Source organism: Equus caballus, chromosome 7, assembly GCF_041296265.1.
Source record: "Equus caballus isolate H_3958 breed thoroughbred chromosome 7, TB-T2T, whole genome shotgun sequence".
Classification (NCBI taxonomy): Eukaryota; Metazoa; Chordata; class Mammalia; order Perissodactyla; family Equidae; genus Equus; species Equus caballus.
The window spans coordinates 21,049,937-21,074,159 of NC_091690.1; the positions used below are offsets into that span (position 1 = coordinate 21,049,937).

At 41.1% G+C, this 24,223-nt stretch overlaps 1 protein-coding gene across 5 annotated transcripts in view; it reads left to right on the plus strand.

The window, feature by feature from the left end:
* The window catches only part of DIXDC1 (DIX domain containing 1), a 69,348-nt gene that overhangs the window by 40,565 nt on the left and 4,560 nt on the right, over window positions 1–24,223 (plus strand). For 3 of the 5 annotated variants that reach the window (XM_070273606.1, XM_001501796.6, XM_003365333.5), the window contains 14 exons: window positions 1,302–1,414; window positions 2,841–2,989; window positions 5,832–5,921; window positions 7,802–7,855; window positions 9,248–9,298; window positions 11,764–11,868; window positions 12,296–12,349; window positions 12,813–12,905; window positions 12,986–13,057; window positions 13,760–13,849; window positions 14,196–14,357; window positions 14,876–14,942; window positions 22,634–22,739; window positions 23,977–24,085. In XM_070273606.1, the coding sequence (XP_070129707.1) occupies window positions 1,302–1,414; window positions 2,841–2,989; window positions 5,832–5,921; window positions 7,802–7,855; window positions 9,248–9,298; window positions 11,764–11,868; window positions 12,296–12,349; window positions 12,813–12,905; window positions 12,986–13,057; window positions 13,760–13,849; window positions 14,196–14,357; window positions 14,876–14,942; window positions 22,634–22,739; window positions 23,977–24,085 (1,315 nt within the window). Of the gene's footprint in view, window positions 1–1,301; window positions 1,415–2,840; window positions 2,990–5,831; window positions 5,922–7,801; window positions 7,856–9,247; window positions 9,299–11,763; window positions 11,869–12,295; window positions 12,350–12,812; window positions 12,906–12,985; window positions 13,058–13,759; window positions 13,850–14,195; window positions 14,358–14,875; window positions 14,943–15,455; window positions 15,480–22,633; window positions 22,740–23,976; window positions 24,086–24,223 lie in introns of all 5 variants that reach the window. The other 2 variants (XM_014741242.3, XM_005611561.4) reach the window with 1 other exon arrangement.

Consider the following 24,223-nt stretch of genomic DNA (forward strand, 5'->3'; position numbering starts at 1 on the left):
AAGAAGCAAAAAACTTTGAAATTTTTTCTGAGGTTCTAATAGGGGTGAGAATGTATTACTAGTTGGAGTCATTCCTACCAAGCCCTTAAACTCTGGACAGTGAGGAAGATGAAACGCTGGTCCTCAGGCTGCTTCAGAGGGTTTAAAATCTCTGGCTACCTCCATGGTGCTTGGCTCTTGTTTTTACTGGTTTCTAGGAAGACAAAATGTTAACTCCTGATCGTGGCTGTGAGGATTAGCCTGGGAGACTTCGGGGGCACATTAAGTGGGTCAGTGAATCCTAGACACTTTCACTGTTGTCTGGGTGATGGATTTGGAAAGAATTCCTGAGAGGGAGCTGGGTCTGCAGACCCCACAGCCCCTGAGATTGTTTCGGTGCTGATGTTCTCAAGGTGTGATGCAAAGAAGGGCTCTTTGGGTGGAAGCATTGGCCTTACATTCCCATCTTGTCTTGTAGATTTGCTGTTGTTCTGGAGACTTAAAATTCCACTTTCCTAAAAATCTGAACAATTCCTTCCAAGGCTAGTAGTTATAGCATAACTCAAGAACTGTCATGAAGTTTCTGATGACAATTTGAAATACTGTGGCAGAGATGTAAATAACTGTTTGATGGGAGTAAATCAAGTAAACCTTTACCATCCCCTAACGGGTCTTTTCCCCTTTTGATGTATTAGCCTTTTCCTTATCACATCCTAGCTTTGTTAATATATCACTGCCCCTTTGCTCAGCCTGACACTGTTCACACTCCAGCGATTTCTACCCCGTGAGGCACCCTCCACACTGCCCCCTCCTTTGGGATCTGCCCAGAGCTGATCTGTCATGATTACTCTGCTGGTATTGCTTGTGTCTGTGAAAGATCAATGTATTAGAAGTAGATTTTCCTTCTAGCTCCCAAAGCTACTAAGACATGAAGTCATCAGTCTCTGAACTTGGGCCCAGGGATGGTGGTGGTGGTAAGTAAAAAAAAAAAACCCAACCAAACAACACCAAACTTGGAGTTCTTTAAAATGCTAGATTACCCATACTTCTGATCAATCTCTTTTCAATGAATTAGGCTTAAAGGTAGCCTTGTTGTGGAAAAGGCTTCCTAGGACTGGGTCATTCATTCATTCAATGTACATTTCATTCATTCAATCAGTTCATATTCATTCATTCGACAAATATTTGTTCTTATTGGGGTTCTGTGTTAGGCAATAGGAGTAAGATTAATAAGAACATTTTTCGGGGATAAATTATGAAAAGTTTGGCTTCTAAACAAGTGTTCATAATAATTGTTTCTCTTTCTTTTCTTTTGATCACAGCCTGACTTCACCCAGTCCTATCCACAGTGCAAAGAGCGAATCCATTATAACCCAGTCAGAAGAGAAGGCAGATTTTGTGATTATTCCCTCTGAAGGAATAGAGAACAGAACAGGTACTATTTCTCAGCCTGCCTAGTTGGCTCAAGAAACAGCCCTCGGCTTGAAGAGTTTAGGGGTCCTGACTATCTACCTGTTAGCTCCCTGGCCTTCTCCCTCTGCATAGTCTGTGCGTGCGGCGTCAGTTCTAGAGGACTCTAATGCTTTGGAGCCAACTCGTGTGGTTATCCTCTTACAGAATGTCACTTCTGATGTCCTGGTTGTCAAAAGTTCTGCAGCAGCATAGACAGGCTGTTCATCAGCTGGCTGCTATAAATTAGGAAATGACTTTGGGACCGTCAGAAGCCTTAGTCAAGTCAACAGTTTTATTACTTCTGTGTTATACAGATCATTTCAGTACTTCCTAACTTAAACTGGGGCCAGGAATACGTAGTAGGAGCTGAGGTGTCTGTGAGACCATACGGTAGAGAGCAGGTCTACAGCAGGCCTGGTATGAGGACCACAGAAGGGACCACAGAGAGTTCCCTTTGTTTAGACGACTTCTTCTTCTGTCTCAATCACTCTGCTTTTTCTTGCATAAACACAGAGGGAAGCACGGAAGAGGCAAAGCACGTGATTTAGATAGAGTTTTGTTCACCTATGAGGGATGAATGAAACCGAAGCCCTCAGAAGAAAAACTGGAGTTAAATTCTTTCTTGCTCTGCTCCCCCTCTAGCCCTGGTGTTAGTACCAAAGTGTCAGTCATGTTACTGAGTCGGTAACCATGGGACCCTGGGGAGGGAGACGGAGAGCATTTATTGAGTGCCTGCTCTGGGCCAGGCACCACGGACCCCTGCATGTAAGTTATCTCATTTAATCTTCCCGACAACCCTGAAGGAGTGTACTTATATTCATTCTTATGAATGAGATCAGAGCAAAGAGACTATAAGGGTAGGAAAATAAAACCTGAGAGAGATCCAACAATTTGTGCGAGTGTGCTTTTACTGGTTTGTTTCCTGTGTGATTTACACAACTTAAATGTGACAGGGTTCAGTTATGACAGAATGGCCAAAGGAAGGTTGAGTTGAGGTCTCCCCTCTGAAGCTCCAGAGCAACAAACAGGAATTTTGTTTTCATTGCACCTGACAGCTCCCCTCTTGGTACCTGGCAGAATCAAGCTCTGGGAATGCCAGTTCTGGAGAATTAAGAGTAAAATGTGTGTCCCATACCAAGACTCCCAAAGAGGGAGTCTTACTGCTTCCTAAAGATTCTACAGAGGATAGATGTCCCGGACAGAGTAAGTGTTGCTCTCCAGAGCCTGGAGTTAAGAATGGTTTCTTTATGTCTCACAACCCCCCCCTGGTGGAGAGTCCAGTTTCTGCAACGAGGACAAGTTCAGAAGGCAGGTGACCTGAACCTATGAACGCAGAGGACTGTGAACACTTTCTGCTGGAACCTCACTTTTGTTCAACATGAACTCTACTCCTTCCTTTCATTTTGCAGAGGAGACAGACTCTCCATTATCCCGCGACTGGCGACCGGGCAGCCCGGGAACCTATCTGGAGACTTCATGGGAAGAACAGCTGTTGGAACAACAAGAACACTTAGAAAAAGAAATGGAGGAAGCCAAGAAAATGATATCAGGATTACAGGTAGCTCTCTCCCTTGTAGTTTGTCTTTGGTGCACCAGTTGATTATTATTCTTAAGCCACTAGTATCAGCTGAAAATAAACTGAGTTGTCTATGAGGTCGGAGTTGAATGGGGAGTTTAGATGGAGGGAGTAGTATACAATGAGCAGAAAGTTCCTTCTATGTAGGCACTCTTAAATGGACTTTATGGACTCTTTTTATAGCACAGCTGTTAGGATTTCTGCAAGCCTGGGAGCCCTTATTGACCCCTACAAAGCCTTATTCTGGCTCTTGGCTTCATAGGTGGGTTTCTCCCCTCTCTGCAGCTGCAGACCTGCCATTGCAACGTTCACCAAAGAATGGCACTGTGAAGAGTCAGGGATTTTCTCCTAGAAATTCTTCAGCAAAAGGGGTGGAAGAGCCAGTAATGCCGCAGGTTTCCATTTGAGTCTAGCTGAGGGATTCAGCTCAGTCCCGCTGCATTTGCAAATGGATGCTGACCACGGTGATCAGGTAGAAGAACTTTTCCTCGAGCCACAGAGCCCTTCAGGTTTTCCTATACCTTCAGTGCCAGCTCAGCAAATCTCCCCCAGAGGCCGTTTGACCCACTTGGCTTAGTTCCTACCCCAATCGACCCCCCAAGTCCTCTGTCTTTGTGCATCTGTCCCTTTTTAGGGGAGCCCGTGTGGAGTGCTGATGACCCTGAAATTGCCTAGGAATATTCTTTTCTTTTTGTGCTAGGAACTGCACTGCTTCTGAATTGTCAAATATTTATGGACACGTAAACAAAGCCCACATTATGTGAGTGGCTCTGGCAGCCGGCAGGCGGTGGAGGGCGTGCTCCCAGCCAGCCAGCAACAGGGTGCGGACACAAAGGGTTCCCAAAGAGAAAAGGGGATTGGTGCTGGGGTAAAACAATTTGCATAATATATGCCCCAGGCACTGAGGAGGGTTGTAGGAGTGTTTACTGCCTAAACATTCCCAAGGAGAGTTGTTGATTTTCCCCCATTTGCTCTGTATTTTTAAAATGTCTGCCTTTTAGATCCCTTTTCTGCCACCCCATTAAGGAATGGTTTTAATTAATGGAATGTTTTTTGTGTGCTGTCCTTTAGTAGGAGGTGTGAAAGCGTGGGGAACTTTGGGATTCCACCCAACCAGGTCTTTCCCAGGATCATTTGCATTATGTGAGCATAGATATCCATCAATTGGCTTTCAGTTGGGTTTGCATTTTTCAGCCTGGGAGAAATCCGATGGCAGATTAGACAGAAAAAGAAGAGAATCTACAGGCAGAAAGTCAGCATCCTAATATTCCCTGCAAACAGAGGAGTTTTAATTCGCAGCCACATGATAACAATGAGAATTCAGTTCCATTATAGAATACAATGGGGTTCACAGCATCCACTGGGCTGCTTAACTCTTTCAGTGATGAACAAGTTGCATGCTAAGCCACATCCAGGATTTCTGACTTATTAGTATGCCTTAGTTAGAGCCCGTTGAACACTGCCTGTAGAGTCGGTATTTCTGTAACGTGCCCTCCCTTAGCAACCTGTAGCCCTGTGGCGGCTTTTTTTTTTCCTTTTGGTGAGGAAGATTCACCCTGAGCTAACAACATCCATTGCCAAGCCTCCTCTTTTTTTTTTTGCTTGAGGATAGCCCTGAGCTAACATCTGTGCCAATCTTCCTCTATTCTTTTGTACATGGGACACCTCCACAGCGTGGCTGGTGAGTGGAGTAGGTCTGCACCCTGGATCTGAACCCGTGAACCCAGGCCACTGGAGCAGAGCGTGTGGAACTTGAACCACTAGGCCACAGGGCCAGGCCCCCTTTGGCTTCTTATACTTGTCTATACCTCTTGCTACAACTCCATGGGATAATCAAGTTAATTTGTTTTACTAAAATCTTATTATTAATCAGTGCTTAGTAGGCCAACCAGTGGCTGGATTTTAAACTGTTTTCATATACCAACGTTTGTGATGTAATTTGTGTTCTCTCACTTGCGACAGGATTAAACCTCTGTAACTCATCTTGTTGATTGGATTGAGAAAATGTCGTGATATAAAACGGGGACACTTTTTAAATCTTTCACTGAACTGATAGATCTCGTAATACCTACCTGCAGGGGTAGATCCAAGTTTTGTGAGTCCTAAAATAGACGATTTTCGGGGCCTTCTTTAACAATAGGATTACAGATTAGGAACACAATATTAGATGTAGGGCCTTGGAAGGGACAGTGCATGGGGGGAGCTCTGAGGCTTCAGCTTCCTTAGCTTCAGGGTAAATCTTCACCCGCCCCCCCATATTCTAATAAAAACAAAGCCTAGTGTGAAGAGTTGAAATGAAGACGTGTCTCTGCAAATATGTTTTCCTTCTTGTTCTATCCAGGTTGCTTTTGAGAGTAAAAATGCAGAATTATTAAAGCAAACAAAAATTTAAAAAACCGAAGTCAATATGCCAAATGTATTCCAAATAATTCATTGTGATAAACTTTTCTAAACCAAGATAATGCCACACTGCTTTTAGTTCACTTTCTAGCCGGTACAGTTCAGTTTGAACAGCTCTGGTTGGAAACGTCACTTCTGAAAGGAGAGTTTATTTTTACATTTTTTTCGGGGCCAAGGAGCCTTGGCGCAGAGGATTCAGGTGCATCTGGAAAGATGAGAGAAACCGAGAGCAGGGGCCTGACAAAAGGAACCCCAGATAGACCCGAGATGAGCAATTGGAGGTGTCTAGGGATCAAAACTTACCAAGGAGATTTCTAGAGGAAGCCTGGTTGTGCTTTCAATTTGGAATGAGTTTACCAAGCCAAACTCTAGCCTCTGTCATCTGATGGGAGTTAAGTTTCCTTCTGCCTTTGTGGTTATTCAGGCCTTACTCCTCAATGGATCCCTACCTGAAGATGAACAGGAGAGGCCCTTGGCCCTCTGTGAACCAGGAGTCAATCCTGAGGAACAATTGGTGAGCCCCTTCTTTTCCGACTAGACACTAAATAATCTGGTTTATGTATTTTATTTTTAGCATTTGACACTGTTGTCTGTGCCTCCTTCTTTTTTTTTTATTGAGGTAACATTGGTTTATAACTATATAAATTTCAGGTGTACGTCATTATATTTTGATTTCTGTGTTTATATCATGTTCACCACCCAAAGACAAATTGCCATCCATCACCATACACATGTCCGTGCCTTCTTCTTCTTTTTTTTTGTGAGGAAGATTGGCCCTGAGCTAACATCTGTGCCAATCTTACTCTATTTTGTATGTGGGATGCTGCCACAGCATGGCTTGATGAACAGTGTGTAGGTCTGCACCTGGGATCCGGGCTTGCAAACCCTGGGCCACCAAAGTGGAGTGCGCAAACTTAACCGCTATGCCCCGGGCTGGCCCCCTACCATGCCTTCTTGAAATGCTCTCTTCCCTGACTCCAACTCTCCTGGTTTTCCTCATGTATCTTTAACTACCCTTTCTTTCTTTTTTTCTTTCTCTCTCTCTCTCTGTCTCCTTCCTTCCTTCTTTCTTTCTTTCATCAACAAATATTTATTGAGTGGTGACTATGTGCCAGGCACTGTTTCAAGGTGCTGGAGCTGTGCCAATGACAAGACAGACCTAAGACCCTGTCCTCATAGAATTTACATTCAGGTCCCCTTTGAAGCTTATCTTTTTCTGCCTGTACCTTAAATGTTGGTGCTCCTCAGGGTCCCACTCTGGGCCCTCTTCTGTCTTATTCATTCACCTTCATAGCTTCATTCACTTCCCATCTGATTCAGATGTTGCCTCTCAAATATTTATTTCCAGCTCAGCTCTGTCTATGGAGTGCTGGATTTGTATATGCAGTGTGCAACTGCTGGTTGATTACCTCTACTTATATGTCCCATGAGCATCTCAATTTCAATGAGTCCTAAATTAAACAACTTTTCTCTTCCTTCTCTCCCCACCACCAAAACTGCTTGTCCTTTTCTTTTCCTTTTTTTTTTTTTTTCCGAGGAAGATTAGCCCTGAGCTAACTACTGGCAATCCTCCTCTTTTTGCTGAGGCAGGCTGGCCCTGAGCTAACATCCATGCCCATCTTCCTCTACTTTATATGTGGGACACCTACCACAGCATGGCGTGCCAAGCAGTGCCATGTCCGCACCCAGGATCTGAACCAGCAAACCCCGGGCCGCCAAAGCAGAACGTGCGCACTTAACTGCTGCGCCACTGCGCTGGCCCTGCTTGTCCTTTTCGATTCTGTTTGTTAGCACTGTCCATCTACTCAAATACGCAAAACAGAAATCTGAATATCATCCTTTAATCCTTTTGACCCTTCCCTCTACATCCAATTAGTCACGAAGTTTTGTCAGTTTACTTTTTAAATATCTTTATCCAGTTTTCTCCCTTCTTACAGCCACTACCTTAATTCAGGTCTTCAGTATTTTCTCAGCCTCCTAACTGGTTTTCCTGATGCCTCTCCTGTCCTCCTCTCATTTATTTTCTGTAAAATAGCGAGAATAATTTACCTTCAAGGCAAACTTCATTTTGTCATCCTTTTGCCTAAAACTTTTTATGGATTCTCCGTTGCCTTCATGGTCTTTCATGATCTGGCCCCTGTTTCCTCTCCAACTTCATCTCTTGCCATTTCTCTTTCCCCTTGCCCAACCCCTGCACCCAGCACACACATACTCATTCCCGACTTTATCCAGATTCATCTATCTGCACCACCCTGGCTGGGCATGTGCTTCCCCTATTTCCTGTTTTTCTTTGTATCCACAGCACAGGGCTGGCATCTAGTAAGTACTCTATAAATATCTCTTGAATGAATGGCCTCTGAATTTCATGGCATTCTCTTTTTGCCTTATATTCAGATTATAATCCAAAGTCGTCTGGATCAGAGTATGGAGGAGAATCAGGACCTAAAGGTATGTCAGGACGTGCACATTTTACCCTTTGAAAAAAATTAAGGGAATGTTACCCACCAGCATCAGAATGCTAATGGGGACAGGGGAAGGGATGCTGACTTGGGACTTTAGCTGTATCTGTATTACGTCTGTAATTGAAAGAGAGATATGTCCTAAATATGGCAAAAAAGTAACATCTTTTTAATCTTGGTGGTGAGTAATAGGTATCTGTATCATTATTGGTTATACTTTTCTATATGTTTGAAATCTTTCCTTGTTTTTCTTTTTCAATTAAAATAAAAAATGGATCTAATATCAGTATGGTCTTTTTTTCATAACTGACATAAAACATTCTATTAGTTTTGAGTGTACAATTTGATAGATGTATATGTTGCAAAATGACCACCACAGTAAGTCTAGTTAACATCCATTACCACACATAGTTACAAATCTTTTTTCCTGTCATGAGAACTGTTAAGATCTGTTCTCTTAGCAATTTTCAAATATACAGTACAGTATTATTAACTATAGTCCAATATGGTCTTTTTTTAATGAATACTTCCCAGAATCCTTTTAGGTTAGTGGGTCTTGACTTTTTTGAAGTCGTAAGTGACTAAAGCCATTAACCCTCTCCCCAGAAATATGCGAAGTGCATGGACACACACTCACTGACTTGAATTTTTATTTGAATAACTTTCCAGCCCATAGTAGAGTCCAGGTTAAGAATCCCCATTTTAGACATGTTAATTCCAAACCTTGATGTGATGCATTAGGTAAAGAAGGGAGTGGGGTCTGGGTTATGGGTGTCCCTCTCCTAAAATCTCTTTCCTAGTGACAATCATACACATATATTTAATCTATTGTAAGTTTAATTACTTCATTATTTCATTTTTCATTTCATTATTGTGAATATTTCATTATTGTGCTACGTGTGTTTTTATTTAGTCCATAAAGAACAATACCCTCTTGGAGAATCAGAAGCACTCTAACCCTTTGCTGAATATTAAAAACTGAGATAATTATTTAATGACATTGGGGATAGACATATTAAGATATGACATATATTTTTCAGTGAGAGGGATTTAGATTATTATGTTTAAGTGTTCCTGCCATGAAGATTGCTAAATATGGGAAGGGGGGCCCGTGGGAATGTCTGGGATCTTCTTTCTCGGCAAGACTCTTCTCTACCTGGGCAGCTGAGTCCGGGTGCCTCAGGAAAGAATGGAATGGGTCCTATTCTTGTTTGTGTGGGTCAGCCTGTACTGTTTACTAGACCAGACTGGCTTTCTGCCTCAGTAGAGGGTTAATTTTTAGAATGGTTATCTGAGTTTTGTGTTCTTACTGACAGAATGAGGTAATGCTTCTGAAGCAACCCAGATGCTACCATCTGATTTAACTATATTTGGTTTGCAGAAGGAGTTGCTGAAATGCAAACAAGAAGCCAGAAACTTACAGGGAATAAAGGTAAAAAAAAGAAGACGTTCAACTCTTTAAATAAGCTCTCTGCGAGGTAAAGTAGTCTGCCGGTGAGAGTGGTACTAGGAGGATAGTTGGGCCTGTGGTCTTTTCTTGTATACATTTGCCGGGGTCTTTAACAGGCCCTGTGCTCTTAGTAAAGAGAGGGCTTTGTGAATGGGGAGTGAGGCATGTTGAGGAATATACCTTTGTTTTGCTGAGGCTTATTTCTGGTAGTTATGACTCGTGGTGCTGTCACTTCTCTCAGTACCACCTTGATTGTTTCTATATGTAAAAACAGTCTGTTTTTACAGCTTTCTTAAGTTTCAGTTTTTTATGAGTTTTCTTCAGTTCTAAAGAAGAATGTCCTCTTAAAAAATTGCAATTTATGGGGCCAGCTTGGTGGCACAGCGGTTAAGTTCAAGCTTCAGCGACCTGGGGTTTGCAGGTTCGGATTCTGGGTGTGGACCTATGCACTGTTCATCAAGCTGTGTGGCGACCCACAAAGTAGAGGAAGATGGGCATAGATGTTAGCTCAGTGGCAATCTTCCTCAAGCAAAAAGAGGAAGATTGGCAAAAAATGTTAGTTCAGGGCTGATCTTCCTCACCAAAAAAAAAAATAATAATAATAATAAATAATTGTAATTTACTTAGTTTTTGAATAGTTAATAACATTGAGATGGTTTAAAGTTAAGAAGGTACAAAAGGATAATCCTTGAAAAGGCTGCCTTCTGGCCCTGTGCACCCAGTCACCTAGTTCTCTTTCCTGGAGGTAACTTTATCAGTTATGAACAATTATGTATGTATATAATCTTCCCCCTAATAATAATATAAATACTATAAGTAGATAAATATAAATAGTATAAATAAATACAGCTTGGCATGTTGCTTTTTTTCACTTAGGAATATCTTGGAGATCATTCTATTTCAGTAAATAAAGACCTTCTTAGGTCTTTTTTTGGCTGCATAGTATTCCAGTATTTGTATATATGATAATTTGTTAATCAGTTCTTAGTGATAGTCTTTTAGGTTATTTCTAGTCTTTTGCTAATACAAACGGTGATCTAGCTAATAACCTTGAATATATGTTATTTCACCCAAGCAGGAGTATATCTGCTGAATAAATACCTAAAAGTGGACAAAGTTATTATTCAGCTGCTGCTTTTCTCCTTCCCTACGCTCCCATTTATGGGCTGAACTAGAGTGTAACAGCAGCATTTTCCAGAGTATGTCCTGTAGCCTTAGTCCCTTGAGATACTTCAGAAAGCAAGTATGTTTCATGCTCAAATAAGTTTGAGAAATGCCCTACATGTTTGAAGAGTTACAGTGAATAATAGCATATTAAAGGTCCTGAGAAGGGTCTGTCATAAAGAGGTTGGCCTAAAAAAAGTTTAGAATTGTTAGCCACAGACATACTTTGTCTCCCATGCAACACTTACTAAGAGCCCACGGTGCACACTTTGGGAAATGTTCCTCTGAACTGCTGATGCCAAGGGCACCTTACACTACCTTTGCCATCTACTGTCATGGCAGACAGCATATTTAGAATGGGCTCCCATATTCTCCAGAGTCTGCACCATTTCTTTACAGTCTGTAAAGAGAGAAAAGGCAGAGCAAATATACTGTAATGCAGCTCCAGTCCATTAGTTCGATTTGAAGTCACCAAGATTGGAGGAATGTGTTACAGCAGACACTTTTAAGTAAGTATGTGCAACCCACCTTTTCTTAGGTGTGATAGGAGCCAAGAGGGTCCAGGCTGAGAGAAAGATAGCCTAAAGCTGGTAAGATCCTAGGTCACCGGGAAGAGGAACCATCAATCCAAGAACAATTCTGAGCATGGAAGTAGATTCCGAGTCCTGGTCCAGACTAGGCATTGGAAGGCAATGGAAGCAGGGCAGGAGCAGGCTCTGGACGGCAGGGCGGGAGAATTCCAGGGATCCTACATGAACATATGGCGGGCCGCGATAGGGCCCAGCCCTCTAGGAAATGGGGTTTTGGCAAAGAAGAAGAAGGAAAAAAACCTCATGTAGATTGAGTATTTTATATGCCCAAGATATAGACTAGAAAGCCAGGATGGGAGGAAGGAGGGTGCACCGTCCAAGGTCACTGTCATGAAAGTAAGTGGTAGACTTGTAATTTGAATGTAGGTCTATGTGATCTCAAAGGCATTTGCTCTCTGGGGCATCATGCTTTCAGGAATACAGTGGAGGGTGGGAGTGAGTATGAGGTGAAGGAAAAATCAGGTTTCATCAGCTTGGTAGGACAACGCATAGGATTTTCCTTTAGATGCTAGTGTCTTGGAAGAGGACAAAAGAATCCCTGCTTATCACCTTGTGGCAAGATCCTACAGTCCTTTTGTCTCCCAGTTTACCAGAACTAATGCTGATATGCAGTGAGGGCTTTAAAACTTTTAGTAATAACTGGCTGATTGGTAAATTGGGACCACAGTAATGAGCATGCTTTTTTCCCCCCAGGATGCCTTGCAGCAGAGGTTGACTCAGCAGGACACATCTGTTCTTCAGCTCAAACAAGAACTGCTGAGAGCAAATATGGACAAAGATGAGCTGCACAACCAGAATGTCAGTTAAATGAGGGAACTCTGACCTCATTGAGCCCCAGTAGCACAATAGGATACCGCATGAAGTCCTATTGGGTCTGCCATCCTAATCTCTTATCCTATTTCCGGATGCCTGCCCTCAGTGTCTGCAGTTATTTTTATCCCCCATCAGACTCATGTCTGTTCCTAGGTAAAAGCTCACACTACATGGCCTTGAGCTCTTCAACTTTGAGGACACTGAGACAGAGGCTAAATTGTTGTGGTTCTGTAGTCTGATTATCTCGCTAAAGACATGGAGAGCAGCTGTGTGTTTTTACTATAATCATGCCCTCTCTGTGCTGTATACTATAATTGGCAGCATGAACTCTGGTTACCAAGTAGGTGGTTTCCTACCAGTGTTGGCAGACAATACCTCTATGCCAGTTAATTCTTTCTTATCCTTCTTGCAGGTGGATCTGCAGAGGAAGCTAGATGAGAGGAACCGGCTCTTGGGAGAATATAAAGTAAGAATGTATATCAGTTTGGAAGTGATTTCCATTGGACCTTTTATGAGCAGCCTATTATTGGCATTGTTCAAAGAGCGCTTAGGTACTCAGTTCTCATCCTTCCTTTCTGCAAGGAAATCTTTTTCTGTGTTCCTTTGATTCTCCAACCCTGAAGAATAGATAGCATGGCTAGGAGAAGGAGTACAGAACTAGAAGTCTGGAAACTTCAGTTCAGTCTTAACCTTTCTATCTAATTAGAATGGAGGGAATGTAGTGGTCCTTCTGCACATGGTAGTTCCCTTCCCAAGAATCCTTTGCACTGAGTCAGACTACTATGGTGCGTAATGTCTTCCTGTGTAGCTTGGGGAAAGGACTTCCCCTCGAGGCTCTACTTTCCTCAGGTGCAAATTGCGTCACGAAGGGTGAACTGTTCGATGTCCTTGGCTTTGCCACACGTCTGAAAGCTTGCTCTCTGTTGCAGAAAGAGCTGGGGCAGAAGGATCGCCTCCTTCAGCAGCATCAGGCCAAGTTGGAGGAAGCACTCCGGAAACTCTCTGAGGCCAGTTACCAGCAGGTGGGACCATATTCAGCCACTGTCGTTCCTGCCCTTCTGGCCTGAAGACGTCCTTTGCTGATTTAGTCTTTGATTTGCAGGTTGATCTGGAGCGGGAGCTGGAACACAAAGATGTCCTTTTGGCTCACTGTATGAAAAGAGAGGCAGATGAGGTAACCTCCAACTCGAGGTCTCCCTCCCACATTTACAGGGGCAAAGAGGGAGATTCTGTTTCTGACTCAGGGCTGAGCCGAGGCCACAGGTCAGTGTGTTGGGAGGCTATTTGATGCGGGGTTAAGAGTGCAGATTCAAGGCTAAGAAAATCTGGTTTCACATTCCATCTTTATCACTTTTTACCATTGTGTGACTTTAATTTGCTTAGCTTCTGAGACTTAGAAATAAGGCTCATCTGGAAAATTGAAGTAATAGTGGCCTTCTCTGCCGTTATGAAGAATATGTAAGGTTATCCATGTAAATAACTAAATGCAGTCCTGGTAGATCTATCTGGCACAGTGTCAAGCTCAAAAAGTATTAGTCATTGTTCTTATTTTTTATTACTAAAGCAAAGGCCGGAGGTGCTGGCACAGTAATCTCAGGCCCTCCAGTGGCCGGGCAGAGGCTAGTTGGGGCCTCTAGGCTGAAGTTTCCATTCTGTTCATTCTGCACTCGACAATGCCTACCAAGTGTCAAGTACTGGGGATAGAGGGGGGAAAAATCTGCACTCGTGAGGCTTACGCCCTAACAGAGAGACTTTAAATAAATACATAATATCTACTGTGTCAGGAAGTGATAAATGTAAAGAAGAAAACTAAGACAGGACATCTGGGTTTGGAATTCTCCCTTCTAACAAGCATCATTTCATCTTGCTGCTATAGGTGACCAACTACAACAGTCACAACTCTCAAAGCAATGGTTTCCACCCTCCAGTGGCAGGAAAAGCAGCTGCTTCCATCACCCACAGAGGGGTAGGTTCTTAGGATTTGAGTACAGACCTGTCACATCCAGCTAAAACCAGAAGAATACCCTAACCATTGCCAGTGGACCAGGCCTTTTCTATCCCCATTTCCTAATTCTTACATCTGTTGGGTATATAAAGATGTGAGGTACTTGATATCCAAAATCAAGAATTAGTTGGCAAACAGTAGGCCCGCTTCCATGCAGGAAAATTTCCTACTGTTGACACCTCCTCCCTCAAAAATAAAAGATCTCTCCTGGAGTCCTCTCCCTTATACCTTCTTAAGCCCAGCGGTTTGGCTGTGGTTAATAATACGGCACTGTGCCATGCCAACAGCACCTCATTTTTGCCCACAGACAAGCGACCTGCAGCTTGTTCGAGATGCCCTCCGCAGCCTGCGCAATAGCTTCAGTGGCCATGATCCTCAGCACCACACCATTGACAGCTTAGAGCAGGGCATCTCCAGCCTCATGGAGCGCCTGCATGTCATGGAGACCCAGAAGAAACAAGAAAGAAGGGTAATCCTCTTTCTTTGGTATTTCTCTTAGGCAAGCTCCCAAAGAAGCTTAGTTTTATCAATTTTAATTTAGATGAAGGCAGTGCTAAAAGATATAAGAGCCTGCTGAAGGTTATAGTTACTTTTCTCTTTGGTTTTCCTCTCAGTGGACTCTCCATCATGGTAGGACAATCTAGGGAAGGAGTTCGTGATAACTCTTGCTCCTAGCAACCGTATAACTGTCTAAGGAATTGTGGTTCTTGACCCCACTGGCCTCTCTTTACTGCTTATTTTTTACCCCTTCCCCACTGAATGAGCTTGACATTGGATGAAAAAAATATAAGAGAAAATGCATTGGAAACTCGAGAGCCTTTTATAAATGTATGTTATTAGTGTTAGGGTGAATATGTCCAATTTTATATACTGTGGAAGGAGATAGGGTAGACAAGTATATATTTTAGGTGCTCTTTTATGATTTAAATTTCTTGGTAAAGTTCCTCTACTGATCATAATTCTTAGGATTTTTATATGGCTCCCCAGGTTCAAGGCAAGTCAACCAGAACTCAAGCAGGCAGTGAATATCGGGACTCCTGGCCCCCTAATTCGAGTAAGTATTCATTATTGCTCAGTAAGGACTCCTAGTGTATTAGATCAGAAATTTAGTATTTTTCATGCTACTAATATTTTGGGGATAGAATATTTCTTGTAGTACTCACTCTTATGTTATTTCTGTAGCAATACTAGAATCAAGTTATTTCTAGGACTATGAAGACACATACCATCATCATCACACCATCACCTCAAGTACCACACGCAAGATGCCGTTGACTCAGAGAGGCTAAAATGTCTCTGGACATTGTCAAAACATTTATACTGAACAAAGCAAAATATACAACAAAAACACAAATCATCCTATAATCCCAAATAGCACAGAGAATTTCCAGTTCTTCCTAGAGGCAAGAAGTTTCATTTCTTTGGGAATTTTCCTTTAAGTTTTGAGTGCTTAGGTCATTCAGTTTAGTCTTGCAAAATATTTGCACCATCTAGTGGCCATGGCTAGGAAGTATGTTTTAACTGGCTCTATGCTCACTCATTACATTTTTTCCCCTGTTCATTTCAGCATGTTGGAAATCTACGCTGCCTGGTAATTTCTATTTTACTTTTTATCGTAGCCTTTGTTTAATAACGTTCACATTTTCTTATCTTTTATAGTTTACCCAGGCCTAATCTAAAACTATCTAATAATTTACAACAACCAAATAGTAAAAAGCTGACCATCATCAGTTTTGTATGTTGCATGCAATTTTAAAGACCACATTAATAAACAAAACCTAAAGTAAAACACTTAAAATATTTGCACGAATATGAAAGGTAAAGTATTTTTGTAGAGTAAATAAAGTAGCATTCTTAAGCCTCCAGATATCTTGTGCTCTTGAATCAAGAGGTGTCTACACTGGGAATGAAACAAATTATGTTAGTACCAACATTAGTTTCAGTTTCTTTTCCTAGCATTTTTTAGAAACAGTCCTTTCTGTTTTCTTGAGAGGTTTTTTATTTTATTGTTATCCTCTTGAGTACTTTCTGTAGGTTAGTAGAAACTGCCAATGTAGATAGTCTAAATATTTGGAAGTTCTTTTTCAAAAGTCTAATAAATTCCTCCTTCCCTGGAAAAAGACTGAGTGTTCTACTCAAAGAAGTGGTTAACGTGAAAGCAAATGTAAAAGACCTTTTCTTCCCCATATTTTTAATTGGTCTAAAAGATAACACACTGTTTACAGCAAAAATAGTATTAATGTATTATGGGTTTATCCCCTGTGTGAAAGTAATATCTATGACAACAATAGTACAGAGATTGAGATAGAGATATTTAGACTCTGCTGCTGTAAGGTTCTCACACTGTAAGGGAAGTGGGATAATATTATTTGAAAGCTGACTGTGACTAATTAAAGGTGTATGTTTAAATCCAAGAGCAACCACGAAAATTTTTAAAAGTTAAATAAAAAATTAAGAGGGGAGTTAAAAAGGAATCATAAAATACTCAATCCAGTATCAAAAAATGTAAAATATCTCATTGTTAAAAATATTGTTTACATGTTGAAATGATGTATCCAAATTGAGAATCTAAAATACACTGGGCTGGGGCCGGCCTGGTGGCGCAGCGGTTAAGTGCACATGTTCTGCTTCTCAGCGGCCCAGGGTTCACTGGTTCGGATCCTGGGTGTGGACATGGCACCACTTGGCAAACACCATGCTGTGGCAGGCATCCCACGTATAAAATAGAGGAAGATGGGCATGGATGTTAGCCCAGGGCCAGTCTTCCACAGCAAAAAGAGGAAGATTGGCAGTAGTTAGCTCAGGGCTGATCTTCCTCAAAACAAACAAACAAACAAAAAATACAGTGGGCTTTGAAGACAATATAAAAAAATATATCTATATATACGCACACACACACTCAATATACACTCAATCCAAAGGCAGGGAGGAAAAGAGGATAAAAGAGAAAAAGGAACAAAAAACATATGGAACAAATAGAAAACAAGGTGGATGGTAGGTTTTAAAAACTAATCTGTCTTTTATTACATAGTCCCTTACCACTTACAAAATTATTGTTTACGAGCATCATATTAATTGGGAGGCAGCCTTGTTTGGTGGGAAAAACACAGCTTTCAAGTAAAGCAGAACTGTATTTTAACTCTGGGGCTGCCAATCAGGAATTCTGGGACTTCAGGAACTGAACTCTTCACCCCCGTAACTTCTGTTTCTCATTGGTAAATGTGGGTGATGATATCCAGTTATGGTTGCCATGAAGAGTGAAGGTTCTTACTAAAGTAGCTGGTCTGAGGACAAGAGATTTAAAACCACTGACCTAGAGACTATTATCATTTTATTGTATTTAGTGGAAGATAGTAGATTTTAATCAAAACATGTAATAAGTACATTAAATAGAAATGGTCTAAGCATATCAATTAAAAGATTAGAGATTCTCAAATTGGATGAGTAAACAAGATTCAACTATATGCTGACTATACGAAGCCCACTTTAAATATAATCATATAAATAGGTTAAAAGTAAAAGGATGGGGGCCAGCCCAGTGGTGCAGTGGTTAAGTTCACATGTTCTGCCTCTGTAGCCCGGGGTTCGCCGGTTTGGAACCCGGGAGCAGACATGGGACCACTTGGCAAGCCATGCTGTGGCAGGCATCCCACATATAAAGTAGAGGAAGATGGGCACAGATGTTCGCTCAGGGCCAGTCTTCCTCAGCAAAAAGAGGAGGATAGGCAGCAGATGTTAGCTCAGGGCTAATCTTTCTCAAAAAAAAAAAAGTAAAAGGATGGAAAAAGATATACCATGGAAACATTAATCAAAAGAAAGCTGGTGTGGTTATACTAGTATCAGACAAAATATACTTCAGAACAAGGAATATTTTCAGGTATAAAGAGACATAATGATAAAGAGAAGATACATATTGCAAATATTAGAAATGAAAGAGAGGATATTACTATAGATCCTTTACACATCAAAAGCATAATTAAGGAAGAGACAACTTTACACCTATTAATTTGACAACTTTGATGAAATGAATAAATATCTTGAAAGACACAAACCACCAAAACTTACTCAAGGAGAAATAGATAAGCTGAATATGTTTATAGTTATTAAAGAAATTGAATTTGTAGTTTAAAATGCTCCATCCATCAAAGAAAACTCCAGGACCAAATGGGTTCACTTAAGGAAGAAATAATACCAATTCTACACAAACTTTTCCAGAAAATAGAAGGAACACTTCCTAACGCATTTTATTTTACCCTGATTCCAAAACTAGTATCTCTAATGAACCACAGACGCCGGAAAAAGAAAAGGCATAGAGATGGGAAAGGAAGACACAAAACTACCTGTTTGTAGATGACACAATTGTCTATGTAGCAATCCCAAAGAATCTATAATAAAGCTACTATATCTAAGAAGTGAGTTGAGCAAGGTCATAGGATATAAGGTCATTATGTAGAAAGTCAATTGTACTTCTTCCTTATACTAGCAATGAATATTTGGAAATAGAAAAAACCTTTAAAGTACCATTTATAGTGGGACCAAAAAAAACATTAAATATGTAGGTATAAACCTTACAAAACATGTGTAACATTTCAATACTAAAAACTACAAAACAACAGAACACTGATGAAATAAGTCATAGAAGATGTTAATAAATGAGAAGATATACCATGTTTATGGATTGGAGTACTCAACATTTAGATGGTCCATTTTCCCCAAATGATCTATAGTTTCAATGCAATTCCAATAAAAATCCTACCAGACTTTTTGTAGGCATAAACAAGCTGATTTAAAAATTTATATGGAACAATAAAGGGACTAGAATAACCACAAAAAAGAGTTGAGAAAGATGAACAAAGTAGTTGGAGGACCACACTATCTGATTTCGAAACTAACTATAAAGTTACAGTAATCAAGACAGCGCAGTATAGGTGAATGGTTAGACACATGGATCAGTGGAACAGAGGAGAGAGTTCAGAAGTAGACTTACATGTATTTGAGCAGTTGATTTTCGACAACGATGCAAAGGCAATGCAATGGCAAAGGGGTAGGCTTTTCAACAAATGGTCCTGGAATGATTAAACACCCATATAAAAAAGAAGAGTCTTGATCTATACCTCATACCATATGCCAAGATTAACTCCAAATGGATCATAAACCTAAACTTTAAAGCTAAAACTGATTCGTGATGGCTTGTAAAATCATGTACAGACGGTCTCTGACTTACGATGGTTTGACTTAGGATTTTTCGACCTTATGATGGTGGGAAAGCAAAATGCATTCAGTAGAAATTGTACTTCGAATTTTGAATCTTAATCTTTTCCTAGGCGATTAATATGTGGTACGATGTTCTCTTGTGATGCTGGGCAGTGGCAGCGAGCTGCAGCTCCCAGCCAGCCACGTGATCATGAGGGTAAACAACTGATACACTTAACACCATACTGTACCCATACAACCATTCTTTTTTTCACTTTCAGTACAGTAGTCAATAAATTACATGAGATATTCAACACTTCATTATATAATAGGCTTTGTGTTAGATGATTTGCCCAACTGTAGGCTAATGTAGGTGTTCTGAGCACATTTAAGGTAGGCCAGGCTAAGCTATCATGTTCGGTCGGTTAGATGTATTAAACACATTTTCCATTTAACAATATTTTCAACTTACAATGGGTTTATTGGGATGTAACCCCATCTAAAGATCTGTATTAAATTTACACATACGCATGTACACAAGGATATGTTTCTGGGTCATATAGTCTCAGATCTTTTTGTACATGATTTTTATAGTAATGCCACACTGAATTTACAATTATCATTTTATTATAAGATTTACTATTGAGTAAGACTAGTTCTCCCTCATTATTCTCTTTTTCCTTTTCACTTGAAAGTCTGTGCAATCCAATCCAGCCGTCTTCACTAGTACCTGAAACTACTCTCACTAATGTCACTGATGACTTATTTACCAAACCCATCTTTACTTACTAGACCTCTGTGTTGCAGTTGACATCATGATTACTCTTTCCTTAAAATTCACCCAAAATGTGTACATAACATTTGTATTAGTCATCTTGGACTGTCATAACAAAATGCCATAGACTGAGTGACTTAAACAACAGAAATTTATTTTCCCACAATTCTGGAGGCTGGAAGTCCCAAGATCAGGGGGCCAGCATGGTCAGGTTCTGGTGAGGGAGGGCTCTCTTCTTGGCTTGCAGACACCCACCTTCTTTCTGTGTGACTTTCAGTTTTATAAATACGTGGTCCCATTTCATGCCTTTACATGGTGGAGAGAGAGCTCTGGTGTCTCTTCCTCTTCTTATAAAGGCCCTAGTTCTATGGGATTAGGACTCCACTCTTATGACCTCATTTATCTTTAATCCCTCATTAAAGGGCCTATCTGCAATACGGTCACATGGGGGTTTAGGGCTTCAACATATGAATTTTGGGAGGACACAGTTCAGTCCATAGCAATATTATTTTCATATATCGTAACTTTTTTGCTATTTCATTCCACTAGACTTTGAACTTCTTAATGGTGGGGATCGTATCTAATTTATTTTTGCATCTCTAGTACCTGATACATAATAGGCACCAAATACACATTTTAAATGGATGACATAACTCACTTCTGTTCCCCTGTCTTAGCTAATGGTACTACCATGCATCATTTTCCCAGACCGTAAATCTCAGTTATTTTTGGCTTTTGCCTTTTATCCCCAATGTTCAACTATATCCCAAGTACTAAGACTTTTACCTTCTGAAGGTCTCTCACATCCATGCCTTCTCTGGCTCTAGAGCTACATCTTGTCCTTCTTCATCTTTCAGATTGTTTTAATTGCCTCTTAAGGAGATTACTGGTTTCCAGAGTGTCTCCCATCCAACCCATACTTTACTTTGCTGCTATATTGACTTTTCTAAAATGTCAGTCTGATTGTGTCACTCCCTTTTAGTATCTCCCCAGAGCTTAAGACTAATATCTAAATGTCTTAGCCTGGCAGAGCCCTTTGTGATCTGGCTCCTGCCTACTTTGTCATCCTTATCTCCACAGCTTCCCAGTGTATTCCTTATGCTCCAGCCTTACTAGCTGACTTTCAGTTTTATAAATACGTGGTCCCATTTCATGCCTTTATGTGTATCCTTCCCTCTTGGAATGCCCTTTCCAACTTCTATCTGATGGGTTTTTTTCTTTCTTTTCTTCTTCTCCCCAAAGTTCCGCCCCCCCCCCCCCAATGCATAGTTGTATATTATAGTCATAGGTCCTTCTGGTTGTGCTATGTGGGAGGACGCCTCAGCATGGCTTGATGAGTGGTTCCATGTCCGCGCCCAGGATCCAAACCATCGAAACCCTGGGCTGCCAAAGCAGAGCGTGCAAACTTAACCACTCGGCCAGGGGGATGGCCCCTGATGATTTTTTTAAGCTGCTTTGTTTAAAGATTTTCCAACTATGGGGCCTTTCTGACCTCTTGAAGGTGGAATTAACTGCCCCATCTCCAGTCTTCCTTGTAAAAATCTGATTTTAGTGTACTGAAATTACTTGTAATCATATATGTCATCCATGTGATATTGTAAACTCTTTGAGGTCGGAGGCCACATATAGTTGATTTTATATTCTCAAAATCTAGCACATGGAAGGTGCCCAGTAAATGTTTGTTGAATGAATGAATGAATGAATCCTAAAATTTAATGATAAAACTGAATATTTTATTAAACAGCCACTGTGTGTGTGCCAGGCACTGTTCTAGGTGCTGGAGTCAAATGAGCATCATGACATGAAAGTTTCAATAGTTGGCATTCTTTGAAAAATAATTCAGAAAACTGACTGATTGTGATTGCTGTCCAAAGAGAGAGTGTTCCCTTGTCTTTCTCTCCTGTATTAATTCATCCTTCATATTCTCCCTTGTTTTAAACTCCTTCATAGAACCGCTCTCCTGTGACTGCCAGTTTGATTGGGATCAATGCCTAGAATTAAGTTAAGAAGAAAATATGTGTAGGTGGAATTGCGGAAGAGATTCGAATCAAAGTTTAATTATTTCTTAGTGCTTATGATAAAAGTTTCTGATTGGTCTTTTCTCCTATTCTCTTAAAGTCATAATCACATGTACTTATTAATTAAGATTTTGTGTAAGTACCTATACAAAGGGTAGAGACAAGATGTGGATCTAGAGACCTGAGTTAAAAACCATGGGACCAACACATATAGATCCTGAATAGCTAAGGATAAGGTATGTCTTGTACCTTTTAGACTAGAAGCATAAGGCCTCTTAGAATCTGAGTTTCTAAGGTTACTTTGCTCCTATGGATCATATTCCTATTTGTTTCTCTTTTCATGAATTGCATGAGCATTCGCTACACTGACCTCCAAAATCTAAATATTAGCAGTGTCTGCAGCGCCTGCTATGTGTCCATTCTGTCCTAGCTGAAATCTTGCTGGGCTTCTGTGACCTCTTTGACTCTTAGCAACAATGCCTGTCAGAACGGTTGCTTTTCCCCTGCTAGAAATACCTGGAATGGGTGAGAAATGATGGTCCTTGTGAAAGTGTCCGTCTGAAGCACCTGTAGTCTTTGTGGCCCCAGCGGTGACTTCCTGTTGGTCACACCCTATGGATATGGTGTTTGGCAAGGGTGTGAAAGCTGTGCTGTGACCTCAGGCAGCTTTATTCTCCTGGGACATTTTGAATAAATGGAAATGAGGGGTGGTTGGGAGAAACTGAATGTTCTGACCACAGTGTCTTTCTCTGATTGCAGAGTTGCCTCACTCGCAGAGCTCTCCAACTGTCAGCAGCGCCTGCACTAAAGTGCTGTATTTCACTGACCGGTCCCTTACACCCTTCATGGTCAATATACCAAAGAGGTGAGATTCCGGGGTCATTATTTCTCTAGAAAAAAGGGCAGGAAGGCAGAATCGTTAGTTACTGCCTATCTAACCAGCTGAGGTGTTTGGGAGGCACTGTGGCGTAGTGAGAAGAGCACAGGAGATAGAGGTACTAGTTCCAGCTTTACCACTAACCAGTGACATTACAAGGGACAAGTCATAATCTGCTAGGTACAGACGCAGTAATAGTGCTTCCAGTCCTGATATGCAAATATGTTCCAAGTATTTGCTATTATTAGGAAAAATAGTTATTTTATTTTACTTTTTTAAGATTGGCACCTGAGCTAACATCTGTTGCCAATCTTCTTTCTTCTTCTTCTTCTTCTCCCCAAAGCCCCACCCAGTACATAGCTGTATATTCTAGTTGTAGGTCCCTCTAGTTGTGCCATGCGGGACGCCACCTCAGCATGACCCGACAAGTGGTGCTAGGTCCGCGCCCAGGATCTGAACCGGCAAAACCCTGGGCCACCAAAGCAGAGTGTGCAAACTTAACCACTTGGCCACGGAGATGGCCCCAGAAAAATAGTTTTTAAGTGCTCAAAATAGCTCCTGCTGATAGCCATAGATTGTAGTCTGTTACTCCACAGCTATTACTCATTCTTCTTTGTCACTATTTGATGACTGCAACTAACCTATTTAAAAACCTTCACACACTCTGTTGATATACTCCCTTCTAAGGTAATTGGCTTTGAAGTAAAGATTTTTAAACCCTGGAACCAATTACTGAGAGAGATGATAGGATTTCCCTTTCCTTAAAGAGTCTGTTTGCTTGGTCTGGGTTAGAGGGGAGCTTTCTGAAGTTAGAAGGATAAAGATGGAATATTTGATTTAATACTGCCAGCCTAGAGAAATAGAATATTGTTACAAAGAAGGAAATCAGGAGAACTTAGACATATTGATAGTTCAACAAATTAGATTTCAGAGACCTTATGTCTTATTTCCAGAGGAAAATAGAGAAAAGTGATTTGGCTGCTGCTGAAGCAATAAATCTATTTTAAATTCTCAGATCACCCCACAGGTAATGCCATTTTCATTCCCTAATGGTGACTTACTCCCTAACCTCTGCTGTTTTAGAATCATCAGGGTTATCAGGGGTAGTGACCTAACAAGGCCATGCCTGGAGAGGCTTTGGCAGGGGCCTGGGTTTAAAACTAACATCTTATCTTTCCAACCTATTGATAAGCAGTCTATTTTAGTGCTCTCTCCTTTGTTGCAGGTTAGAGGAAGTGACACTGAAGGATTTTAAAGCAGCTATTGACCGAGAAGGGAATCACCGGTATCACTTCAAAGCGCTAGATCCCGAGTTTGGCACTGTCAAAGAGGAGGTACAGAATCCCCGGGAAGTCTGGGTGGCATTACCGGTCATTCCTGCACCACAAACCTCCTACTCAAGGATTAGTACCCAGAACTACCTGAGTTCCCTAACCAGGTCAGAGGAATTTCCCAGAGCCTCAGACCAGTCT